The sequence below is a fragment of the Pteropus medius genome, unplaced genomic scaffold (genome assembly GCF_902729225.1).
Source record: "Pteropus medius unplaced genomic scaffold, Ma_sr-lr_union100, whole genome shotgun sequence".
NCBI classification, from domain to species: Eukaryota; Metazoa; Chordata; class Mammalia; order Chiroptera; family Pteropodidae; genus Pteropus; species Pteropus medius.
The window spans coordinates 12672274-12694492 of record NW_024350926.1 but is presented as its reverse complement, the minus strand read 5'-3'; the positions used below and the strand labels follow the sequence as shown (position 1 = coordinate 12694492).

The 22219-nt window shown below is 52.0% G+C and overlaps 1 protein-coding gene across 6 annotated transcripts; it reads right to left on the bottom strand.

Moving 5' to 3' along the window:
* Nucleotides 1–212: 212 nt before the first annotated feature.
* On the bottom strand, nt 213–18879 carry LOC120585561 (carbonic anhydrase 13). Of its 6 annotated transcripts, none has more exons than XM_039841957.1 (7): nt 18786–18879; nt 16260–16457; nt 11783–11901; nt 9792–9887; nt 8716–8778; nt 8028–8183; nt 213–634 (listed from the first exon to the last, which is right to left on the bottom strand). In XM_039841957.1, the coding sequence occupies exons 1-7, from the start codon at nt 18820–18822 to the stop codon at nt 398–400; spliced, it is 906 nt and encodes a 301-aa protein (XP_039697891.1). In that variant the 5' UTR covers nt 18823–18879; the 3' UTR covers nt 213–397. The 6 variants fall into 6 exon arrangements, with proteins under 6 accessions (XP_039697891.1, XP_039697895.1, XP_039697894.1 ...); XM_039841961.1 differs by lacking the exon at nt 213–634 and adding an exon at nt 1345–1767; XM_039841960.1 differs by lacking the exon at nt 213–634 and adding an exon at nt 3337–3890.
* Nucleotides 18880–22219: the final 3340 nt, after the last annotated feature.

The window sequence follows — 22219 nt, the reverse complement described above, 5'->3', positions numbered from 1 at the left end:
CGAATTTCTAGCTCTCGTGGCGCGTGAGCACAGCCAGCTGAAAGTGTGCTTGTGGGAAGCCCCGAACCCCACAGCAGCTTTCACTGTGTGAGCAGGGAGCAGGTCCAGCTGCGTTTGTCTAGGCTCCGATTTCCAGAGGGAAAAACACAGCAAATAAAAGGAGCCACCGGACGTGGGTCTGGGCATTGTTGTCTCAGTGACCTCAGGATGCCTGGGTGGCAGGCGGAGAAACCGTACGCGGCCTGGGCCCCGCGCCAGGAGGAAAGGCTGGTGGGTGAACGATACCGGCGCGTGAAGATTTTTATTACATGACAACCCTGAAAATCGCCTTCGAAAGTCTAATGTGGACAAAAGCCTCTGCTTCGTCGCGGACGGTGACTCGCGTGACTCACACCCATCACGGTCCCTGCCTCCCAGCCCACCTCGTCTGCATCCCTGGTTCTACCCTATCACGTCTCATCTGCATCGGGAGCCGAGCTCCTCCAGAAGGGAACTCCGTGAAAGCAAAACGGGGTGACGTGAAGAAACAGGCCCCGCCGAGTTCTTTTAGGGGCGCTGTCTCTGTGTTTTGTCGTCCATTCGGTACGTAGATGTAGGTCACGGCGACGTCCGTCCTTGGGGGCTCCACTGGGCCCTTCCCCGGTAAAATTTGAGAAAAAGAAAAATAAGTTTAAAATTCTACACATCAGCCCACGAGCTCTAAGGGTCGGGCTTCGCAATCCGTGTATTATGGGCGAGCGCCGACGTGTGACATCCCCTTCAAGGGCCGAGCGAGCTTCAGACAGGAAACGCTGGCATGTCCAGAGTAAGGGTGACCCCACCCGGGACGAGGGCAGCTTGTCACAGAAGAAGGGGAAATGGCAACCGCAGGCGTGCAGACTAACAGAGCGACGAGGATGGAGCATAGATGCAAGGAAGGAGCTGGAAGGAGTGAATCTGGGCGTATCTGAAGCAGAGTGACGACTCCTGGGCCAAATGGCGTGAGATGACGTGACTGCAATTTACCTTCTCATATCATAAAGGAAGGAAGGGGGGACATGTCAAAGGGACACAGAGGCCAGCTTGCAGGAGGTCCTACTGGCCAAACCAAGAAAAACTTGCCCTCGAGAACAGACGGCGGTAACAACAGATTACAGCCCCCAGAGTCAAGTAGGAATCGCCCAGTCCATGCTGGAAGTAGATGAAGAAATTCGAAGTTCGACAAGGAACGGGATCGTTACACGGTCTCGAGCCACATCCCCAGCACCAAGGCTTGTTCATCACAGAGGATACAAGAGCGAGTGGACGACAAGCCTGGCAGGAGTCGTGGCCTCTCACCCAGAGACGGAAGCGCATCGGCTCCGTGAGAGGACAGCTGGGTCGGCCGCCCGAGGGGCACAGGGCTCCCCGTGGCGTCTGTGCTGCTCTCACTGCCGTGTGTAACCCCAAGGGAACACGGAACAAGGAGCCCGGACTGAGGGACACCGGAAGCACCAGCCTATCATCTCCGCAAGGGTAGGACCGCCAGAAACCGAAGCCCGAGGGACGGTGCCCGCACGAAGGGCGCGTGACGGCCAAGCGCGGGCCACGGTCGAGGGAGCAGGTGGGATCAGGACGCTACTCTGGCGGCTGCTTCAGCTGCGTCACGGTCACGGAGGGTCATGTCCTCGCTCATGGGAAGCAGACCCTGGAGCTTGCTGCGACCGTCGGCAGCGTGCTCTCAGGAATTCAGGACAAACGTGGCGTTTGCTGCGTTTGCAATTGTTCTGTGAGTCTAAAAGTGATTTTCTAAAAAGAGATGTAGAAATGGCGTCTCACTCTGTGTCTTGCATGTAAAATCCCTGATATAATTCAAAGCGTGTCTCGCTTCCTATATTGTGGTTGAATCCGGTTTAAATGAAAATCCCAGATGGTTAACAAACATGCATCCCATATGCGTTGTGGGGAGCAAAGGCAACAGGTTTAACCCACACTTAGACCTTTGCCTCCAAGAGAGAGAGAGATCAGCGATCTTTAAGGACACCACTCAGAGTTACATAGTCCAATTTGTAGCCTGGAGCCGATCCAGTCCGGATAGGAAGCCCCAAGATACAAAGTGGCCACACGGTAATTAGCATCCTGGTCCCACACACCCCCGGGGAAAGCCACGGCCTCCTCCCAGTGTAAAGCAGACCTCGTCCTCCGAGACTTCCCAGCCAGTCTCTGCAAACGAAAGGAAAAGCGGTGTTTTTAAAGCCGTTAAAACTTGTGGTTACACGAGGAGTGTTAATAAGTGTTCTTTTAAGAAGAAACAGTTTTCAAGAGATCACATATTTTACTCGTTCGGTTAACTTATCGTGCATTCGATCACAGGCAACAGGATAATCACCGAAGATACAATTTAAGAAAATATTCAGCTCATTAAATATTAACCAGGCACCTTTCTCCTGCACAGCCCCAAGCTGGACACCGTGACAGGAAACCAACCAACCAGAAAAGAGGAAGTTTCAGCCCATCTTATGCGACCGTATATATCATCACACGATTTCCCGTGTGACAGTTACCCTGTCAAGTTGGCTATCCCAGAATCATTTCCAGTTATTAAAATCTACATCCGGAGGAAGAGAGGTGTCTGAAACAGATCATCAAACCCAAGGAAACTCAGTTAAACTTCCCTCGGAAAGCGATAGACGTGTGGCATGTGGTCGTGTCTCGAGGTGGTCGCTAGGGTAGTGCTTGGTGTCGCGCCTGTACCAGAAAGAGCAACAGGACCCTGTCCCGTGCTCCTTCACCCAAACGAACCCCAGGACGCCAGAGTGACAGGCTCACGCGAGTCTCCAGAGCCAGCTCGCGACACTGCTCGAGAGGCCGCGGCACGTGCCTAGGGGGAGATGGGCTTTGCCCTGCGGATGGGTGGAAGGGTTTGTGGATGGCTCGCACCTTCGTACGAGGCTCAGGTGGTTGTTTCCACCAGGTGACAGGAGAGAGACCTGCCATGACTGAGCCCGGCTCTGTGGCCAGCACACAGGGCCGAAGCGGCAGCCCGCCCTGGTGTCCGGAACGGCCATGCCCGCACAGCCATGTGGTCTGTTAGTTCCAAGCTAGGTTAACGCCATCAGATGGCGAGCACCCAACCCGACAGCCACTAGCTGGTTCATCGTTAGCGTCACGGTGACTGGTGTATGTGGCATGACCCATCAAGGCTTCCGCATGTCCCGAGGGGGTGCCTGCCAGAATGTGGAGCTGTTTCTGAGCCACGGGCAGACACAGTGACTGGCTGTCCCCTCAACACACACACACACACACACACACACATACACACACACCAGCCCACCACAAAGGTATCGTGCGAATCAACAACACAATCCAGACAAAAACTCACGTCGGAAAAAACATCAACTTTTTATGAACTGCGATGATATGAAGACAGGAAGCAGAAGCCCTTGCACAGAAGGCGGCGTCCCGGGTCTGCGGTTCTGGAGACGGGTTTTCGCCAGCGCCACGGAGACGCATGGCCGAGGCCCGCGTCTAATCCGCCGTGCGGGCCGCGGAGACGGCCTTTCCTGCGTCGAGGCGGACGTGCCTGGCGGGTTTCACCGCATGGCGCCTGAACCCCGGTGACTGCAAACCTGAGACAGACGCGTCCCTTTGACCCAGAGGGTCTGATTTTCCTCGTGGTGCCCAAGCCGCTCGCAAAACGGGGCCCGTCCTCTCGGTGCCTCGGAGAGCTCGCGGGGTCCGTGCGTGCGGTTTGTTTTGCCGTCTCCCCGCAGACCGCCGACGCGTGTGGGGTGGCCCACCGGTGACGACCTTCAGCGGAACGAGGCCCTGACCTTCCGGCCCTTCAGCGGCTGTGGAGGGCGATGGTTGCTCAGCAGGAAGGCGGCGGCCTCTCCCTCCGCGGAGCACAGCAGGGCGCGGAAGGCGGCCAGCTGCGGGGGGGACACAGGCCTGAGTCCACACGCGACACACGCGTTCGGGGGTGGCTCGTGGGGGCTACGTCTGGAAACCAGAGACTGTCCCCTACAAAGGCAGAATGGGGCAGTGCAAAGGGACACCGGCTTTCAGAGCGAGGCCCGCGCCCGGCTCTGTCACGGCCAGCCGCGTGGCCTCACTGTCCCTCGTCTGCAGTTTCCTCAGCTGGGAGCTGGAGCCGTGGCTTAGCTCACCTCGGCGGGGGTCTTCCCACCCTCAGAACCACACTGAACACTTACGAGCACCCCAATACAGCGGGGCCCCGATTCTCACGGGAACCACGGCGTCGCCACGCTGTAGAATTTTGATCTTTGAGTATTGTTTTCGTGTAGCTAGAACATTCTTGTTCCTGCCATACTTGTGCCTTGCAAACAACTACGGAAAACGCCCGAGGCCCTTCGACCTCGGATGGTGTTCAAATACGTTTTTAGTCATATAGACAACTCTCTGTAAAAGTTATTCAACATACGAAGAATCGAGAAAGTGAAACACATTCTCAAAGAAAGAGAAAATCGACAGAATCAGACACGAGGTGAACCAAATTTGGAAGTTACAGTGTTTTAAAGAAGCTTTAACTATAGCGGATCACACAAAGTTAAACAGCACCTCTTTAATGCACGAGAATCTTCTGCAGAGTAGCTGGAAGTCTCAGTAAAGAGACAGAAAGAATAAAAGTCCTAGGTATTGCCACAAGATATGAAAGTACGTGTCCACGCAAAGGTGTGCCTGTCACTTACCCCTAAGATCCAAATATGGACAGCCGTCTTCCTAACAGCTCAAAATTAGAAGCAACCCAAATACTCTATTTACCAATTGGTAAATAGGTTCTTTTAAATAGTGGTATATCGGTACCACAGAGTATTACTTAGTAACAAATCTAAATCGAATGGGTGAGCCTTAAAAACATGATGCTGAGCAAAAGAAGTCAAACATACTGTATGATACCATTTTAAAAAAGTCCTAGAAAAGGCAAACTTCTAGTGAGTGCATCACAGAGGTCGCCTGAGGCTGTGGTAAGGAAGGACACAGAATGCAGAGCGGCACAAAGCAGCGTTCTGGGCCGGGGTCTAGTACCTGCGTTAACTCCAGCGGTGGTGCTTGGCTTCGCCCAATACGCAGTAACCTAAATCATCTGCACGTTGACATTCACGAATTTTATCGTATGCAAACGATTTCATAACAAAAGAGAAAAGGGAACTTTTCAAAGGAGCACAGAATTACAGCCAAGGACCCTGCACATCGAATTTCAGCAGACGAGTAAGCCAACTCCCATAATTCAGGGTAAGCCAGATAGACTTGGCAAGAAAAGTCAGCTTTTCAAAGAGAATGACAGCTCTGTCATCCAAAGCATCAGAAAATGGTCTATCTGTCCACTGGCCTAGAAGTTAAATCAAGCATTTCAGTAAGTGACTCTGGGGAGAAAAATGGACTTGAATGAGAAAAAGGAAAATGAAAACCATCTGATTTGCCCTTGAGGTCCGACAGTGACTTGGCAAGAAATAGCGATTGAAAAAAAATTGGCACCAACTTACTAAAAAGAAGATCGAATCTTCGCAAGGTTGGAAAATAAATAATAAGAATGTTTCCCAGCGACTTCAAAAACAAAGAGCTGCCAAAACTGAGATTAAAAATTATCTTTTGGAAAGTAACTCTTACGTCAGTGGCATACGCACAAAAGACATTTTCGCTTCATGTTATATGAGAGCCAGGCAACCGAACGATCTTATCGGCCCTCCCACGATCTGGATTTTTAAAATAAACTAATTTTACAGCAGCTTCGGGTTTACAGAATTCTTGCAAAGGTAGTACAAACGGTCCTCGCACACCCCGCACTCAGCTTCCTCTGTTTTTGGCGTCTTACATGATAAGTGTGACACATGTTTCGCAAGTGATGAACCAGTGAACGTGCTGTCATTTAACCGAAGTAGATTCTTTATCCAGGTTCCCTTTGTTCCTCACCCCGAGTCTTTCTCTGCTCCTGCTGGGACCTGCCCCAGGCAGACAGGGCGACACTTGCTAGTCCTTTCTGCTCACTCATTTCTCAGTTATGTCAGTTTCTCACACTGACCCTGTTTATGATCCCCTCGAGAGTTCCGAGGGGTGCCGAGCAGGTATTTTGCCGAAGGGACCCCCCCGCCCCCGCCACGGGGCTTTGTCTGGTGTTTTTCCTCACAGTTAGACTGGGGTTGGACTTGTAAAATATCTTTTGCTTCCTTCTTTAACTCTTAAAATCGCCATAATATCATATAATAATAATTCGGATTTTTACTCATAATCATTTCAATCTGATTAAAAATGAAAGTGTCGGAAAGTGCTCCTGCTACAGGAGATTTAAGGGAGTGATTCGCAGTGGGTTATCGATCACCTACACTCTAAAATTCAGCTATTATTTTATATACGCTCCTGTACAGAAGAAAGCACATTAATAGTTAATATTAAGTAACGGAGCCTCGAATGAGATGCGGAGGGGAACGCACAGCGGGTGATCATAATTCCTAAGATTACAGGAAGTTATTTTTTGATTAAGTTAACCTTAGGCATTTTAGGGAACTAACATATATTTTGATATATTCTCATGTAAATCACGGGTGGGTTTTTAAATGGTTATTTTCCAGGCGGCATTAAGGAACAAAGATGTCCCTGACACACGAGGGAAACCACGGCACGTCGTCGTTACCGCCTTGACGTTATAATGCTTACTATTACTCCGCCTGTTCGGATTTACCATCTCCCGTGAACGCGAGAGCTTCGGCAGACGGGCCCCACGAAGAAGGCCGCCCACTCGGTGCCAGGTCGCTGTTCGCGACGCGACCCGCCTTCTTTCCGATGGTGCGAAAACCCTCGCAGGAGACTCCCTGTCGGTCAAGCTCTGGGTTTTCATCCGGACCTTTATCACATTTTTAATAAGTATGCCCCGGGCCACGATTTGGCTTTCGTCCCGAAGCCAAGGTCGACAGCAGTTACAGGAGTTCTGCCCGGCGAGGGTGTTCCCTGACGTGACCTTGGTAGACGTGACCGTGGTAAAGGTGAACCAACTCCAGTCTTGGGGGAGAAAAGGCAAGCGGCCCGGAACAGAAGTGCTTTATCAGGGGCAAAAATTACCGGACTGTGTTCCTGCTAAGATTTTGCAACGCGTAACTCAAACAGGAAAACAGGACAAAACCCACTACGCACAGCACCTCGAACACACGGCATGCACCTGTCAGAACCGTCAGGGTCCACGGCCCTGTGCCGAGCCCTGGGCAGAGTCGTCCCGAGCTGCAGACAGCCCGGCCTGCCAGGGGTCTCTAATCACGTTTCAGAATAACGAGTGAGGGTGCATCTTCCCAAGAAGAGCACAGGCGGCCGCCCACACTGCTCAGGAAAAGCGTGAGGCCCTCGGGCAGCCCCACAGAATTTCATCAACAGACCCGACGCCGACAGAGGACAGAGACTCCATCACCTCAGCACTATGGGTCTCTTGGGGTCACTGCCCGCTTTCTGAGTGTGAAATCTGTGGGAGGGGCAGGCCGAGGGACCGCGGTCAGAAGGAAGAACGCCACCTTTTAAGAGCACCTCATCTCTTGTTTTTCCCGTTTCTATCCCAGCCCGTTTGTATCTCGGACAGAACAAAACAGGAGCAAACGCTGACAGCTTGAAAGGGGCGCTGCACGCACGTCAGGGTCTGCATCCCTCTCGAAGAGGGGGAAGAAGCGGTCTCGTCCTATAGCAGGACAGAGATCTCATCTGGTCCCACCTCGCTCCCCTTTGTGAAGGGAAGCACAGGCCTCAGACGCAGCAGAAACTACAGGACCGGTTGCTTCGTTTGCTCGTTTGCTTTTAGAGAGTCAGCCTTCCCCCGACTATCTGTAAATCGCCCATTCTCACTTCTGAAATCTGCAACCAGGACCCCCACTTTCTCCTTTGTCCAAAAACATCATATAGACGCAGTGTGGCCTCACTGTCTCTGGAATTTTCATGCCGTTGTGAATTCCCTGTGCACAGTGTAAAACATCTGGTTTTCTCCTGCTAAAAATAAATAAATACAAAAAAATAGAAAAGATTGCGCCGTTCCCTCCAAAGCATCAGGTTCGGCCTGGACAAAGTTAACGCACCTGTTGAGAGCTGATCTTTATGGGTTGTTTTAAAACAATCCACGTGACACTCTCAAGGAGAGGGGGGACCGTGAGGGAGCCCGGATACGTCCAGTAATCCCACGATGGAGGAAGCAGAGATGACGGGTCGAAATTCGTGAATCGAGTTTGTTTGCCCTGGGAGAGAAAAGAGAGTGGAACAGATTATACCGAAAACGTCCTGCGCAGACTTCAAAAAAAAAAAAGAAGAAAGAAAAAGAAAATACACTCAATGAAATATAGTTTCACTGGAACTTATTCATTCATGGAATTACTTAGTATCTGCCTTGTGTATCTTAAACAATGTTACCGCCTTCATCTGAACATTTTAGAGGAAGAAGGACATAACTTAGAGTTATTTAAGAAGCACTAGATTTGTTTTCATGCAAGTGGCCATTGAAATGTGCTGCACGAAGGCTTATTCTGGAAAAGTGCAATAACAGGAACTAATTGTGCATCCATAGGCCGATCAGTGATGACTCTAGGGGATTAAGACACCTTCATAATTTTCAGGAGATAAGCGGAAACAGGTAAGTTGGTTGAGGACGTCGAGACCCGCTTCAGAGAAGGCAGCACATGCTGGTCAGGGGTCTGCGTTCTCAAAGGGACATAAGAGGTCAGGAGACAGCAAGCTGTGTATGAGTCATCAGTCGTCAGGAACTGGTTTTACCTTTTCTTTAATGGAGTCCAAAATGTCAGTAATTTTTTGCAGCTGGGGATTAAATTCACCAATCTGAAAACACGAAATTTCAAAAGAAATGGTTACTGTATCAGATCGTGTCCGAATCACTCTATTTCAGGCCGTTTTAAACCTTAAAAAAAAAAAACCCAAGCCAGCCCCGGAATAAACAGTGATTGTTTTAGAATGAAACTCTTGTTCACGTCTGGCCTTATCATGCCTGAAGAATGTCAACAGGAGCACAGGGCTCCTTGGCCGAACTGTAAATGTGATCCCCAAACGAGCAGCAACCGCTTCCCATTTCCGTAGCTTTATGAATATTTAAGCTACAAATTAACTCGAGAGAAACCTTGCTTAGGACACTCCGTAAAAGCTGCACCACGAAACCAGGCGAGACGTTCAGAGCCTGGACCCAAACTGACTATTGTGGCATTAAAAAAACATCAGAGGAAAACGTCCCCCACTTTCAGCCTAAGATGATTCGAGGTCCCGAATCGAGGCAGGCTGTGGTCGTGAGAGTTCTTCAGGGAAACGGATGTGCTTCTTTTCCTTGCTGAGTGGGTGGTGTAATGAAGGTGCCCCACCCACCCACACACCGGGGTGACGGCAGCCATACCTGTCTGACCGCATGCGAGTGTAAGACAAAAATAATAATAGTAATAATAATAATAATAATAATAATAATAGAACAATAAGAAATGGTCGGTGCATTTGGGACAACAAACCACCGGGGGCCCAGGAAGTGGCGCCTCGCTCCGTGCGGGGTCTGTGAACACTGGTACCTGGGCCGAGCCCACAATGAACATTTTCCTCTCAGTTCCTTCTGCTGCCTCTGCCGCTGCCGTTTGCACGAGAGGAGGGAACCCCAGGACGCTGCTCCCGGGGGGCTCTGGGCCCTTAGATGAGCCTCGGACATGGAGATGTTTCACAGCCATTTCAGAGAGAACACGTTAAACCTGGAACTAAGCGTCGCCGTAAAAACAGCGGCGCGTCCGTCCATTCACGGCCGACACGCTCCGTGCGACACGGCCGATGGGTTATTTCAGACGAAACCCGCGGGTTCTCACCTGTAAGAACACCCCGAGGACGGCCAGCCCGTCGGGCGCGTGGGCCGCCTCCACGAAGCTGGGGTACTTGTCCGAATTCCAGTGAACCACGTGGAGCTGAAAGGGAGGAACGCGGCGTGATGCCAACATGATTTTCCAAAACATTCTCACGAGCATAGATGCAGACGAAGCAGCTGCACGGATGTACCGGTGACGCGTACGTATACGTGTGACGCGTCGGTCACGGGAACCCGGGCAGGAGCCGCCTCTTCGCTTTTGTCCGAAAACCAAAGCAGAGGGGTGAGGGCCCACGGGCCAGCCAGGGCGTGGTGACCGCGCGCCGGAGGCCCCGGCACACCCCGCCGCGCCCCTCCAGCCCTGCCCTCCTCCGGCCACTGTTCCCGGTGAGTGACAAAACTAGAGTCAGTCGGGGAAGGCCGCCGGGGTCCCAGACCGAACGCTCGGGTGAGGCCCCACGTGCTAAGCTGGCGAGTCCTGGGGAGCGCCGAAGCCCGACAACGCTGGGTGACGAAGCCACCTCCGTTCGGCTCCCGGACGGATGCTGTCCCAGAGGGAGGGGTGGAAGGCAGTGAAGCTGCTTCACCGGCTCCAGGTCACCGCCCCCGCTCCCTCGGTGAGAGGCGACAGGACAGGCAGGGACCGATGTGAAGCAGCTCTCTCCGGGCACCGCCGCTGCCGAGTAGAAACCCGGTGAGTTATGGAGAGAGGCGAGCGCACGCGGCCGGCTGCTGGCTGCGCATCACCCACTGTTTGAAATGCCAGGGAAAACTGGGGCACGAAGAGCCTCTGTGTGAGTGTGTGTGTGTGTGTGTGTTTCTTACACGAGTCTGTCTCCCTCCCACGCACCGCGCTGAACCAGCAGACGCCCCGGCGGGACTGCGATGGCTCGTGTCAGCGTCCGCGTTCGCCCTGAAACGCAGAGACGCAGCCAACGCGCATTTCCTGACCAATTCAGCAGCGGTTTCAGCTGAACGTCCGGCTTCTGTGGCTGCTGCAGAAGCGGAAACCGTGCGTCTTCCCCATCGGAAGGCAATTTCTGAACGATGCTGTTATTCAACTGGAATGCCCTCTCTGGATGCGCTCGTCTGATGTCACCTCACGTGCCATCTCAAAGAGGCCCCTCCTGGCCCCTCGTCACTCACTCCATCAGATCACAGGGGCCAGCAGAGAACTTGCCATGGGCCCCGAACATGTTTATTTTCTACCTCGAGTGCCCGCCAGCCCCGAGGCCTCGCCCAGACTTCCTCTCTCGCCAGCCGCGTCCCTGTCTCAGCCGGAAACACCCCCACCCCAAGCCCAATCGAAGGCAAACCCCACAGCGGCTGCGCCTCCCACCAGCCCACCAACCGCACCGACATCTGCTACCTGTACCTCCCTGAGCCTTATCTACTCCTGCTTCCCCCAAATCTATCCTCAAGGTGTGGCTTACATGATACTCTTAAAACACAGAGCGACCTCTTTCTGACTCACCTGAGGCAGCGGCCTCCCACTGCACTTGGAATGAAGTCCAGGACTCTCCCTGACTATCTTGGTGAGGTCAGGCCCTCTGGCCTCTCCCACTGAGCCCTGGCACCTGTCCCCTCTGCTGGCCTCATATCCCCGTGGGACCACTGCTGTGCCTTCCCTCTGCCGGGTCACCCCCCTCCTCCACAGGGAGGCGTCCCCTGACCTGGCCCCACTTCCTGCCAGCAGTCCCTTCGAAGGAGAAGCAGTAAGTTCCCAGAGACCCAGAGAAAAGAGCTCAGAGCTGCTGCTTCTGGCTGCGCCCGTCACCCCGTCTCCAAGCCCCCCGTTCGCTGCCCTTCATAACAGGGCGCAGCCCCTCAGCTGCTCCAGGATGCAGCCCGGCCGCCTCGCCAGCCCCCTTGGGGACGATCAGCTCGAACGCTGACGGAGCAGAGCTTTGCACAGCGGGACCTGCGTGGGCCGAGGCAGGGGGCGTCCGTGTCCCTGGCCTGCAGGCAGAGGGGAGAGCTGGGCCAGGGGCTCACCTCCGCGGCGAAGCACACGCCGTCCACCCGGTGCTCCGAGCCGTGGTCGTCGCTGTGGCCCCAGTGCAGGTGGAACTGTCGCAGCCTGTAGGTCCCGGTGAGCGGGCCGCCTCGCAGAACTAGACAGCAACACAGCCAGGCGTCAGCAGAGGCGTCCGCACGCCACATGGCGCATGCCGCCCCGGCCCCAATGCCCAGTGACACGCGTGCCCGGCCCCAACGCCCAGAGATGCGCGTGCCCGGCCCCCGAGGCATCTTTACACGTGTGGCTGGCAGTGGTCCAACCCTCAGGTAGACGGGGGTGAAAACGAACACCTTGGAAAGTGAGGCACTCCCGGACGTGACAACAGACACGCGGGGCAGGGATAGGAGAAATCGGCCTTCACGCTGAGGCACGTCAGCCCTGCGTGGGGACACGTCGTGTGCGGCCCTGTCCTAGACTCAGAGAGCAGCCGGACACGTGCCAGGCTGGGCGTCCCCAGGGCCTGGGCTCACACCCTCCTCGCCAGCTGTGACCTTATGCCGGTTCTAACTTGGAAGTTCCAGCTTTCCTGCCTATGACCTCAGAATAGTAATGCCACCTCCCCGCAACGCCGCATAAAAACAAAGAAAATCGAACACCAAGCACGAACGTCTGCCTGGCACGGTCAGCACGCTGGCCACGGGAGCCACGGCTCGTGCTTCTTTGCCGTTGATGCTGCTGCTACAAAAATTGGCAAAGTGAGCGCATCGTTTACGCTTGAATTCTGCCTTCTTGGGGAAGTGTGACATACAGGACAAAATTAACTCTTTCTTAAAAATCGATCATATCTTTGTCACTTTGGCGGATATATTTTAGTATTTTGCTGTTATAAACATGATCTCTAAAACTGTGGCAATGGAGTTAAATCTTAAGTATGTGGAAAAGCTTCTTAATAGAAAACATAGTCTTAAACCGTCTCCTCGGAATCGCTCAGTGGGCAGGCTACAAAGGATGCGGGAGGACGGGGAGGCACGGGGTGGGGGGGCGGGGGGCGAATACTCCACGCGCAGGTGTCACCGCCCACCGCTGCCCAGCAGGGGTGAGTGTTGGATCGGGGAGGCGCAGCCTTAATGACAGTTTGATTTAAATCACTCCGTTCTCTCCGAGATGGCATGTCTATAATACACATCCTCAACATCTGTCGTGAATGAGCCACCTTACATAAGAAGAGTTAGGAGGTCTCACGTGCCACGCTCTACGCTCGGCGAGAAAGCCGGGGAGGACCGTGCACGTGCCGATGGCACAGGCCTCTGTGAGCCGTACGGTGGGGAAGGAGGGACCCAGGCTGCTGTCGTCCCGACCAGCCCAGCTGACTCCCTTCGCCCAGAGCCGAAGCCGGCCATCGACGATCAGGAGCCGGTGCCGGTGCCAGATCAGCTCGCTGGGCACAGGTCTAGCTCAGCCGCCAAGTTCGGTCGTCCTCCGAGCTCACGTAAGCCTCCGTGGGCTTCGGCTTTCCTGGCCGTGTTTGCGTTTGTTGAGCCCATTTTCAATTAGGAGGCTGGACGGGATGTTCCTTAACTCCTACAATTCTCAAAACTGCCCAAGGAAAAAAATCAGGAGCGTACATAATCAACAGATATTGGTGGGTTGATGGTTTGGGCCGCTTTAGATCCATTTGGTCCAGATTTCTTTACAATGAATAAAAATAGCTCTTGTCAACGCCCTCCGAAAAATAAAAAAGAAGAGAGATCCACTGACACCAGACTGTCGGGTCGCCCTTCGTTATTGCCACAAGCGCAGTGACTCTGCCGGCCGCCCTCTCTGCTCGGGCCCGGCTGTGCCGACGCCTAGCACGGCACCGTCACGGAGGAGATGCACGGTAGATATTCGATGAACGAATGAAGAAAATGTCCGATTCGTCTCTAAACAAACGGTTTCGGAGATGTTTCGCAGGTAAATCAACTGAAAAGGCACACTCCCCTGGGCGACGCCACGTGATCTGGACGCAGCCGTGCTCCGCACGACATCGACGCCTCTGCCGCCCGTGTTTTTTTCCTGCTGTTGCACGAAAGACCCGAGCTGAGCCACAAAGTCATCCTGTCACAGCTAAGAAGCAGACTGGCGAGCTCGAGCGATCAGTGAGGGGTCGGCTTTGGGAGGAGACACACACGGGCTGGTTCAGGAGAAAGACCAGAAAAAGGTACCAGAAAAACGCAGGAGAAAGCCCGCGGACCACGCGGAGTCCTGCAAACCTGTGGGACACAGGGCTTGTGGCGGATTAGCACAGTCCCCGCCCCCTAGCACAGTCCCCTCAGAGTCCCAGCCTCATTCAGCGGCCAGTGTCCCCTTGCACGTCACACGTTGGCTCCACATCTGGGTGTTTCCACTGAAATACCCCACCCGGGACCACGGGCCGCAAACCTCTGACTGCGAGGACTCTCCACAGGGTGGGAGAGTGCTCCAGAAATGTCAAGGTCAACAGAGCACTCACTAACTTTGAGAGAAAATCACAGTCAATTATGGTATAAAATGAATAAGGGTGGCAAAATCCTTTTTAATGAGAAATGTTTCGAGTTCTCAAGTGTCCGGTCATTCACCTTATCTTCCGGCCTCGTCGAGTAAACAGATGTCGCAGTCCCCACCTTAGCTCCCAAAATCAGCTCAATAAGCCGCACTTGACATGCATATAGAGTCCGTTTATTCGGAATTATATAAAAATTGATTCCAAATAATGCGCTCACAGACGAGGTCTACAGAGGTTAAGAAACCAGAAATAAATGACACGGAGCTGGGGACAGTGAGATGTGTTAGTGAAAGGGTGTATGTCACCCGCCATGTGCCGCAAAGCCCGGCAGCGCTGTGACAGTAGAAAGATATGTCACTCTATTGCATTTGACCTGTGACATTACTAGTGATTGGCTAACCTTGCTCATTTGCCAAAACGACACTGTAGTCAGCTGCTCTTAATAATAAGCAAGGCTGGCGACAAAATGAGAAAAGAAATTGATTTAAAAATCACCACGTTTGTCTGTTCAGGCACTCACTGTCCATCCCGCGAAGACACAAACCCTTTTAAGGCAGATCTAGCTTGTTCCCTTGTGTCCCCAGCACCTAGGACAGGGCCTGGATCAGTACACATGCTAACGTAAGAGAAAGAGACCTCGCCTGGAGAAGCACTCCTCCACAAACTTCGGGGCACAGGGTCACTCCCGAAGGGACCCGGAATGGCTACAGAGCCTATTCCGAGGAGCGGTGAGCGGTGAGTGAGCAGAGAACAGGAAGCAAAGCGGACAAAGTTGCCCTGAGGGGAGACTGAAGACGCGGAGTAAATCACGCAGGCGCAGGGCCAGGAGAAGCTTCCCGAAGCCTGGCTCCTCGTAGGCGCACACTGGGTTACTCATTCATTCCACAAGCCTCGAGCACTTACTGTGGGCTCATGACCCTGCTCGATGCCAAGTCTGCAATGACGAGAGAGAGAGACGGGCAGAGGGAGGAGACGGGACACCTGGCCCGTCCCCGGCACATCCGAGTAGGAACTGGTTATGACTCAGGGTACCACATTACAAGGAAAACACTGAAGGCCGAGGGGAAGGATATTGACCTCTTATTCTAGAACTCGGAGCGTAAGCCTCAGTTTTTTGCATTCGAGACGTTGAAAACAGCATCCCGCTGTGACTGCAGGGGTTGTAAACCTCACACTCGGAAGCCTTGGGCCACGGCCTCGCCCGCCCGTGACTTCACCCACATCTATCAACGCGGACTCACAAAACAGAGCACGCAGAGCCAAGGCAACAGGATGCGCGTAATAAGGGGATCCCTCCCCCGCCGAAAGGTTGAAAATACCATGTCAGAATCTTTCTTTGTACGTTGTTCACAATGCTATGAATAATATGTATCGCTTTTATAAATTTGATAAATATGAGGAAGAAATTTTACGGGCTTATAACTTTTGCTAAAATCATAGCCTTATATAAATACGGGAAATTATTACTAGACTAAAGCTGAGCTTAATGAATAAGTGAAAACTTTCTTCCAATTAGGAGCTTTTAAATTTTAAATCTTTATCATTAATAGAACAAATACGGCATCATCCTAATATTAGGCAAAAATTTTTTAAAAATTTCAGAAGGCTTAAAATATGATTCTGTCTAATCTTCTTTCTCATTTTACTTTTAAACTTGATGCCATATATTAAATAGGACTGTCGGTATGCTTGAAGAAGGATTAAATGCTCATTTGAAGGAAATACTCTTTTCTTTTTCATTTAGTTTATTATATATAAATGGTACTAAAGTTTGATTCGCTGGTTCCGTTATTTATTGACAGCCTGAAAGACACTATCCCATAAAGTAACCCCCCCCAAAAAACCTTCATTATGAGTTCCAGCAAAGGACTATCGAAAACATACAACGCATAGGCGTTTCAAACATCAGAGACTAGAAAGTGCCACTCGACCCTCCAAGCCCCTCACCCCATGCCAGAAAAAAAAGAAAAAGTAGAAAGGACACCAACCCGATTTGTCCTCCGTGTCGTCGAAGTCGACGCTGAAGGAATGGCCATTGTTGCTGATGATTCTGGCCGAGCGCGGGTCGTACTGGATGCTGAGAGGCTGGAGGGAAGAGTCGTACCTCGCTTCCTCGGTTTTAATCTCAATCGGAGACTGCCGATCCCCCTCAGCAATAGGGAAAAACTCCTTCCAGTGAATGGGACCTGGAATGCACGGGACCAAAAGCAAAGAACTGAAGTTATTTCACCCAACAAATACTTGTCGAGAGCAGCGGATTGTGCTTGAGATGGAAGAGAAACCAAAGATTAATGAGATAAACGGCAACGAGCATTTTTAAAAGGTAAGATTTAGAATGAAATTTCAGGAAATGCAAACACATCGCATTCGGCAACGGCTTCGAGCTCTAAATCTCATGGCCCGTTTTACTCTTCATTTCTGTGTAGGAGAAAGCACACATTTCTTCCTTCACATATGCCGAGGTACAAAAAGTCACGGCGCGGGGACCTCACCACGTGCACACGTCCAAGTCGTTCTGTGAATCTGACACTTTGGATTTCAAAGCACGAGTCCTTGCTTACGACTCGTTATAGAAAAAAGCATTACATTTCCTTACTTATTACATATTCTCACTTATCTTTCTAGTCCATTTTTTTTATGTGAAAGAAGTTTTGTTTCACTGCCACCAAGTATGAATTAGCTTACAGAGAATCAGATTTCAAACACGCAGTGCAGGTCACAACATGTAGTTGACGTTTTCCAATCAGGAACCGGTTTCTTTCTCCTAATTCCTTTACCCTCCTATTTCCAGTTCTTTCTAACCAGAACGATTTTTAAAAGCAGAGGCGAACCAAAGTAAAATATAAATGACACCACTTTACATCAAATACTCAATATTACATATTAACCATTGTGGTAGATCCAGTTCCCTGCCTCTTAAGAGGCCCCTCTCTTTAAATTTTCTAAAACATCCAGCTTTAAACCCATTTAAACTCAGTTCTTAAGTAGAGATATATGGCGTTCCACCGATCGAAGAACTTTTGACTATCCATAGTGATATGCAGTTTCAGTGATTGTCACGTTCCCTAAACCAAACCAAAAACCTCTCAGCAGTTCGTGGAAGCGGTTCCACATATTTTATGAGGTGGCAGCCCCCTCCAAGGCCTTTATCTGTCCACTCACTGCTTTTGCCAGGATGTGAGCAACAGACTTGGCCCCTCAGGACACCACCCTTCCGGTAGGCTTTTTTGCCAGCTGATCCGCTGGCAGGTGTGGCCCCCAGATTGTCATCGCTTCTAAGAGCAGGGGATGGCCCCGCAATTCTTAGTGAAACTATGAACTCACTCCTTGTCAATGGTTTTCCTAAGACGGGTGTTTTAAGTTCTGAAGATGAGCTTCAATGTACCCTAACATATTAAAGAGTCGTCAGTACTCATTGATCAAAAACATCCTTCTTCCTCACCATAGTTCAGGTATTATCGACATGCCGTAACGATTAATTAGCAATAATAAAAACTATTCCGGCAGAGAGGAAACAAGTTTTTTAAATTATCTATCATCTATCTATCTATTTTTTTATATATATATAACAGCATTGTTTTAAAAAGAAATTTCTTTTGCGGGTCTCTTTCCCAAACATAAATTGGAATTTAGAAAATGTAAGATTATAATTAGAGTCTCAGTCAAAAGGAAATCCTCCTAAACTATACCTTTCATTATGAAAATTCTAAATATCATCCACTGCCATTTTTAAACTGTCGAGTTAATCAAAAGCTTGGAAGGCTACGATTAGAAATGAAACTTCCTGTTTCTTTGTGAAAGTAAACTTTCTATAAAATCCGACTGTACAGTACTGTTCAATAATATACACGTTAATCCGAAAGTATGATTATCATTATCATCATCATTCACAGACTTAATTTGGGCAGTGATTCACTATAAGGCTTTCTTGGCGTCACTGCAATCAGTTCAAAATAATCAGGATTTGAAATAATCTGTACAGTTTAATGTAAAAGAAAAAACATGAACATGGTTTACTTTCAATAATTTAGAAAATACGAGAAGAAAAGTATGTATCTCATTACTGTTGCTCCATCAATAAAGACATTTTGGCAACATGTAATTTCCATCGCCCTGGGCCAGCGCTCCGCGCCCGCCGGGACGAGAGGGGAAGGGAGGGAGACTGTGGAGACGGACCCAGATCCGCTTCATTTTCCAGAAAGCACCTAAAGCGACAGCAGCCGTGGCACAGGGCACGCCGCGGTGGCACGTGTCGCTGCTGGCTGCGGGGAAGGCGCCCCGCGCCTTCGGAGCTGGGTCCAAGTCAGGCAAATGTCGTGGACGGATTTTCAAACCTTTTCCAGGACCGGCCCCCGCTAAGTGAAGAGTGGGCTTGGAAGACCGGAAGGGAGGTCGCCCCCGGCTCCCTGACGTGTGTCCCCGGCCGGCCTGGAACCGCGAAGTGCTGTCACCACGGAAAGTTCCCGGGCGCTGGGGCGCGGGGACCCGGCTCACCCCGCGTGCGCCCCGCTCACCGTTGTGCTCGGCGTAGCCCCAGCTGAGCCGCAACATGGCCCGGGCGGCGGGACGGGGTCGGGCGGCGGGACGGCGTCGGGCGGCGACAGGGCGGTGGCGGGCGGCGGCGGGAGGCGACAGGGCGGCGGCGGGCGGGACCGCGGCGGCACCGGCCCGGCTCGCAGCCCGCGGGGCGCTCGCGGGCCTGCAGGGGGCGCGCACGGGGACCGCCCGCGAAGGCCCGGGAGGGGGTGGCGCGGCGAGGACCGAAGGCGGACAGAGGTTCGGGGCCCCCCGCCCCCGGACGGGGCCCCCCGGGAGGTCTGGCCCGGGAACTGGGGAGTCACGGCCTGGGGTCCGGCCGGGCGGGAGCCAGTGATCGCGAACCCCGAACCGCCAGGACAGCGGCTGAGCCGCAGAGGGGCCTGAGCCGCGACGCGCGGAGGGCTGTGGCCTGTTTCCCGTCAGGTCCTCCTGCGCGCTCAGGAGGCGGACGACGCTTCAGGGCGGCTGAGGGACCGCCCGGGGCGCACGGAGCGGGCCCTGGGGGTCCCCGCCCTCGTCCTGCTCGCTCTCTGACACCCTCCGCAGGCTGTGGCCGGGAGTGAGGGGACCAAGCCTGGGGACTGATCCTGGGTCCCCAGGTTGGGCCGCCCTTGGCGCCTGGCGGGGAGGAGGCGTCCGGGCCTCTGCCTGACGCCCGGGGAGTGGCCGTCTTGCACTGACCGGCTCAGGGCCTTGGCGTCCTGCCCCGGAGGAGTGGGCGTGCTGGGCTCCGGTGAAGCACAGAGACCCGTGTGGCCCGCCAGGACCACCGGTACCGTTCCAGCTGCCGAAGGCTGTGAGTCGGATCAATCAGAAATTCCACACTGAGCTGTGCAGTGTTATTTATGAACAAACTAGAAGAGAACTTCTTAACGCGCGCGAACCCAGTCAAGGAGGGAACCGTGGCTGTTTCCATGCCGGCTTTCAGTGTCCCCCGCCATCCACAGGGCGGCTGCAGGATGTGGTACCTGCACGTCCCAGGCATGCCTCTTTCCTAACCACTGCATTGTTAGGGACCCCTAAATAAGGATCAACTTGAACTCATCTTCCGTAGATCCGACAGTGCAGCCTGTGCCTCCCTCGGCTTCTGCAGTTCTTAAGGAGCAGCGACTCAGCAGTGTCCCCGCGGCATTAAGTACCGCAAACGTTTCGCTCTGGCATCGAGGCTCCCGTCATCCACCGTCTCTGGCACATTTGGGTTCATTTATGCCAATATAATATGAGCCGAACTTTTAAGACTAAGATCTGATCTACATTCACATTCGTCACAGAAGACAACGTACATACATATATTTATATTTAAATGTGCACATACAATACAGGACTGTTATCCAAAATATACAAAAACTCTTACAACTCTATAAGACAAGAACCTGATTAAAAAACGGGCCAAAGACCTTAACAGACACCAAATGAGATGTAAAGACAGCAGATAAGCATGTGAAAAGATGCTCCCCATCACATGTCCAAAGCATTGCCGAGACACCACTGCCCACTTATCAGAAAGGCGGAAATCCGGGACACCCATGACACCAAGAGCCTGCGGGAATGTCGAGCCACATTCTCAGGAGCTAGCTTGCAGGAGGTCTCATACCGAATTTGGGACAATTTGGTGATCAGAAAGAATAATAATGATAATAGATTATAACCTCCTTACTCCCAAATATTCATGAGTCGAGAGAGAGAGAGAGAGAGAGAGAGAGAGAGAGAGAGAACGCTTCTTTGCTTCTTTATGAGAGGATAACAGCTACCGAATGCAGATAAATTGATAGAATTTTTAAGCAACCGTTTTTGCAAGGCCAATGTAACATCTAAGGTGAGCATAGAAATGGAAGTGAGAACTCCTGGGTGAAAGGTTATTGGGGGACAGGATACTCAGAGAGTTTAGGATTAAGAAATGCCGGGGCGGGCGCTCTGAGTCCCCGGAAGGCTGAGCGGGACAGCGCTGGCGGCCTTAGCGCAGGGCGTTAATTCGCGGCTGGGCCGCTGCGCTGGGGGCCCTGGCGCCGAAGCCACCCTCAGCGCCTGCGCGGACTCAGACGCCTCGGTCGGTAACTGGTGGGTCCAGCTGAAGGATGTTTGGCTGCTCACGGTACCCGCGTTACAAATTTTCTTTACATTTTACATTTTTCAAATTTTGGAGTGACAAAAATCTACTTCCTCAAATCAACGAATCGCTTCACTCGCTAAGTTCTCCTTTTTGTGGGTGGCCCTCTTAACAAAGAGTCTCTGTCTTCAGGCTGCCAACCGCCCCGTACGGACAAGGAAAAAATGATTGATACTGACTGGACAAGCCAGGAATCCCGACCAAGGGTACGGATGTCGTCGCCACGTCACTCATCATCCGGACTCTGTGTGCTGGGAGCAGCACTTGTGAGTTACAAGGCTAGCCAGAAAAATCGTTGTGTCATGACGTATTAAGGAAAAATCAAAGTAGTTGATGCCGTGTTATTAGAGTGTACGCACAGACTCTGAGGTGCACATTTTCCCGAGTGTTCTTTTTAGGAAGTCTAACTGTGAACCCAACAGGCATGTTTCCTCTGACTTTTACCGAGCAGGAAACCTTTTGGGGAGAGGCAAGCCACGCAGGGGGCACGGAGCCCCAGCCTGCAGAGTCCCAAGGCCAAGGTGCTCTCCAGCTGTGCCCCGTTTCCTTCCCGCAGGACGTCCTGTGGTTTGCCCGGCTGGGACTTATTAACCACAGGAATGTCTTATCATCCGATATCTCGTGGGGAGTGTTGACTTTATGGAGCTGACAACATATGGAGTTTCGATTGCTTTACCTTCCTGTTCCGAAGGTTCCCCTAAGGTGGGGACGGCATGATGCAACCTGCCCAGGAGAGTCGCCCCACGAGCTTTGCAAGCTGACGGACTCGCTGGAGGGCCCGCAGGTCAGGCCTGGAGAATTCCAGACCCAAAACTGAAAGGGTGGCACCAACGAGTCGCCTGTGAAGTCACTTTTCAGATGGCAGCTTCAGAAACTGGAGCCAAACACTTCACCATTTCTGTCAGACGAGAACACGTTGCCAAGACCCTGCATCCGACATTTTTGTTCTTCTGTTTACTCTCATAAGTTTCCTAGTAATTTATCCACATCCTGTTTTTCGTGTTCCATATCTTAGTCGAGCGCATTATGAAAGTGTAAAAGGAGAGAGCGAAGATTATTTAAAAGGAAGTGAAGTTGCATAGACATCAGGTTCATGTTGAAAAGTCCAGGCAATTCAAAATCATTCAGTCATCAAAGAATTTAGTTCATCGTTTCTTGGCTTGGAATAAATAAGCCAATGTCACTCTATTGCTGTATGGTAAATGTTATAACCTTAGTTCTTATTTCTAGGCATGCTCCCCAAGAAAATAGTAGGAGATGTCCTCAAAGGATGTTCACCACAATGTTTTTATAACAGAAAAA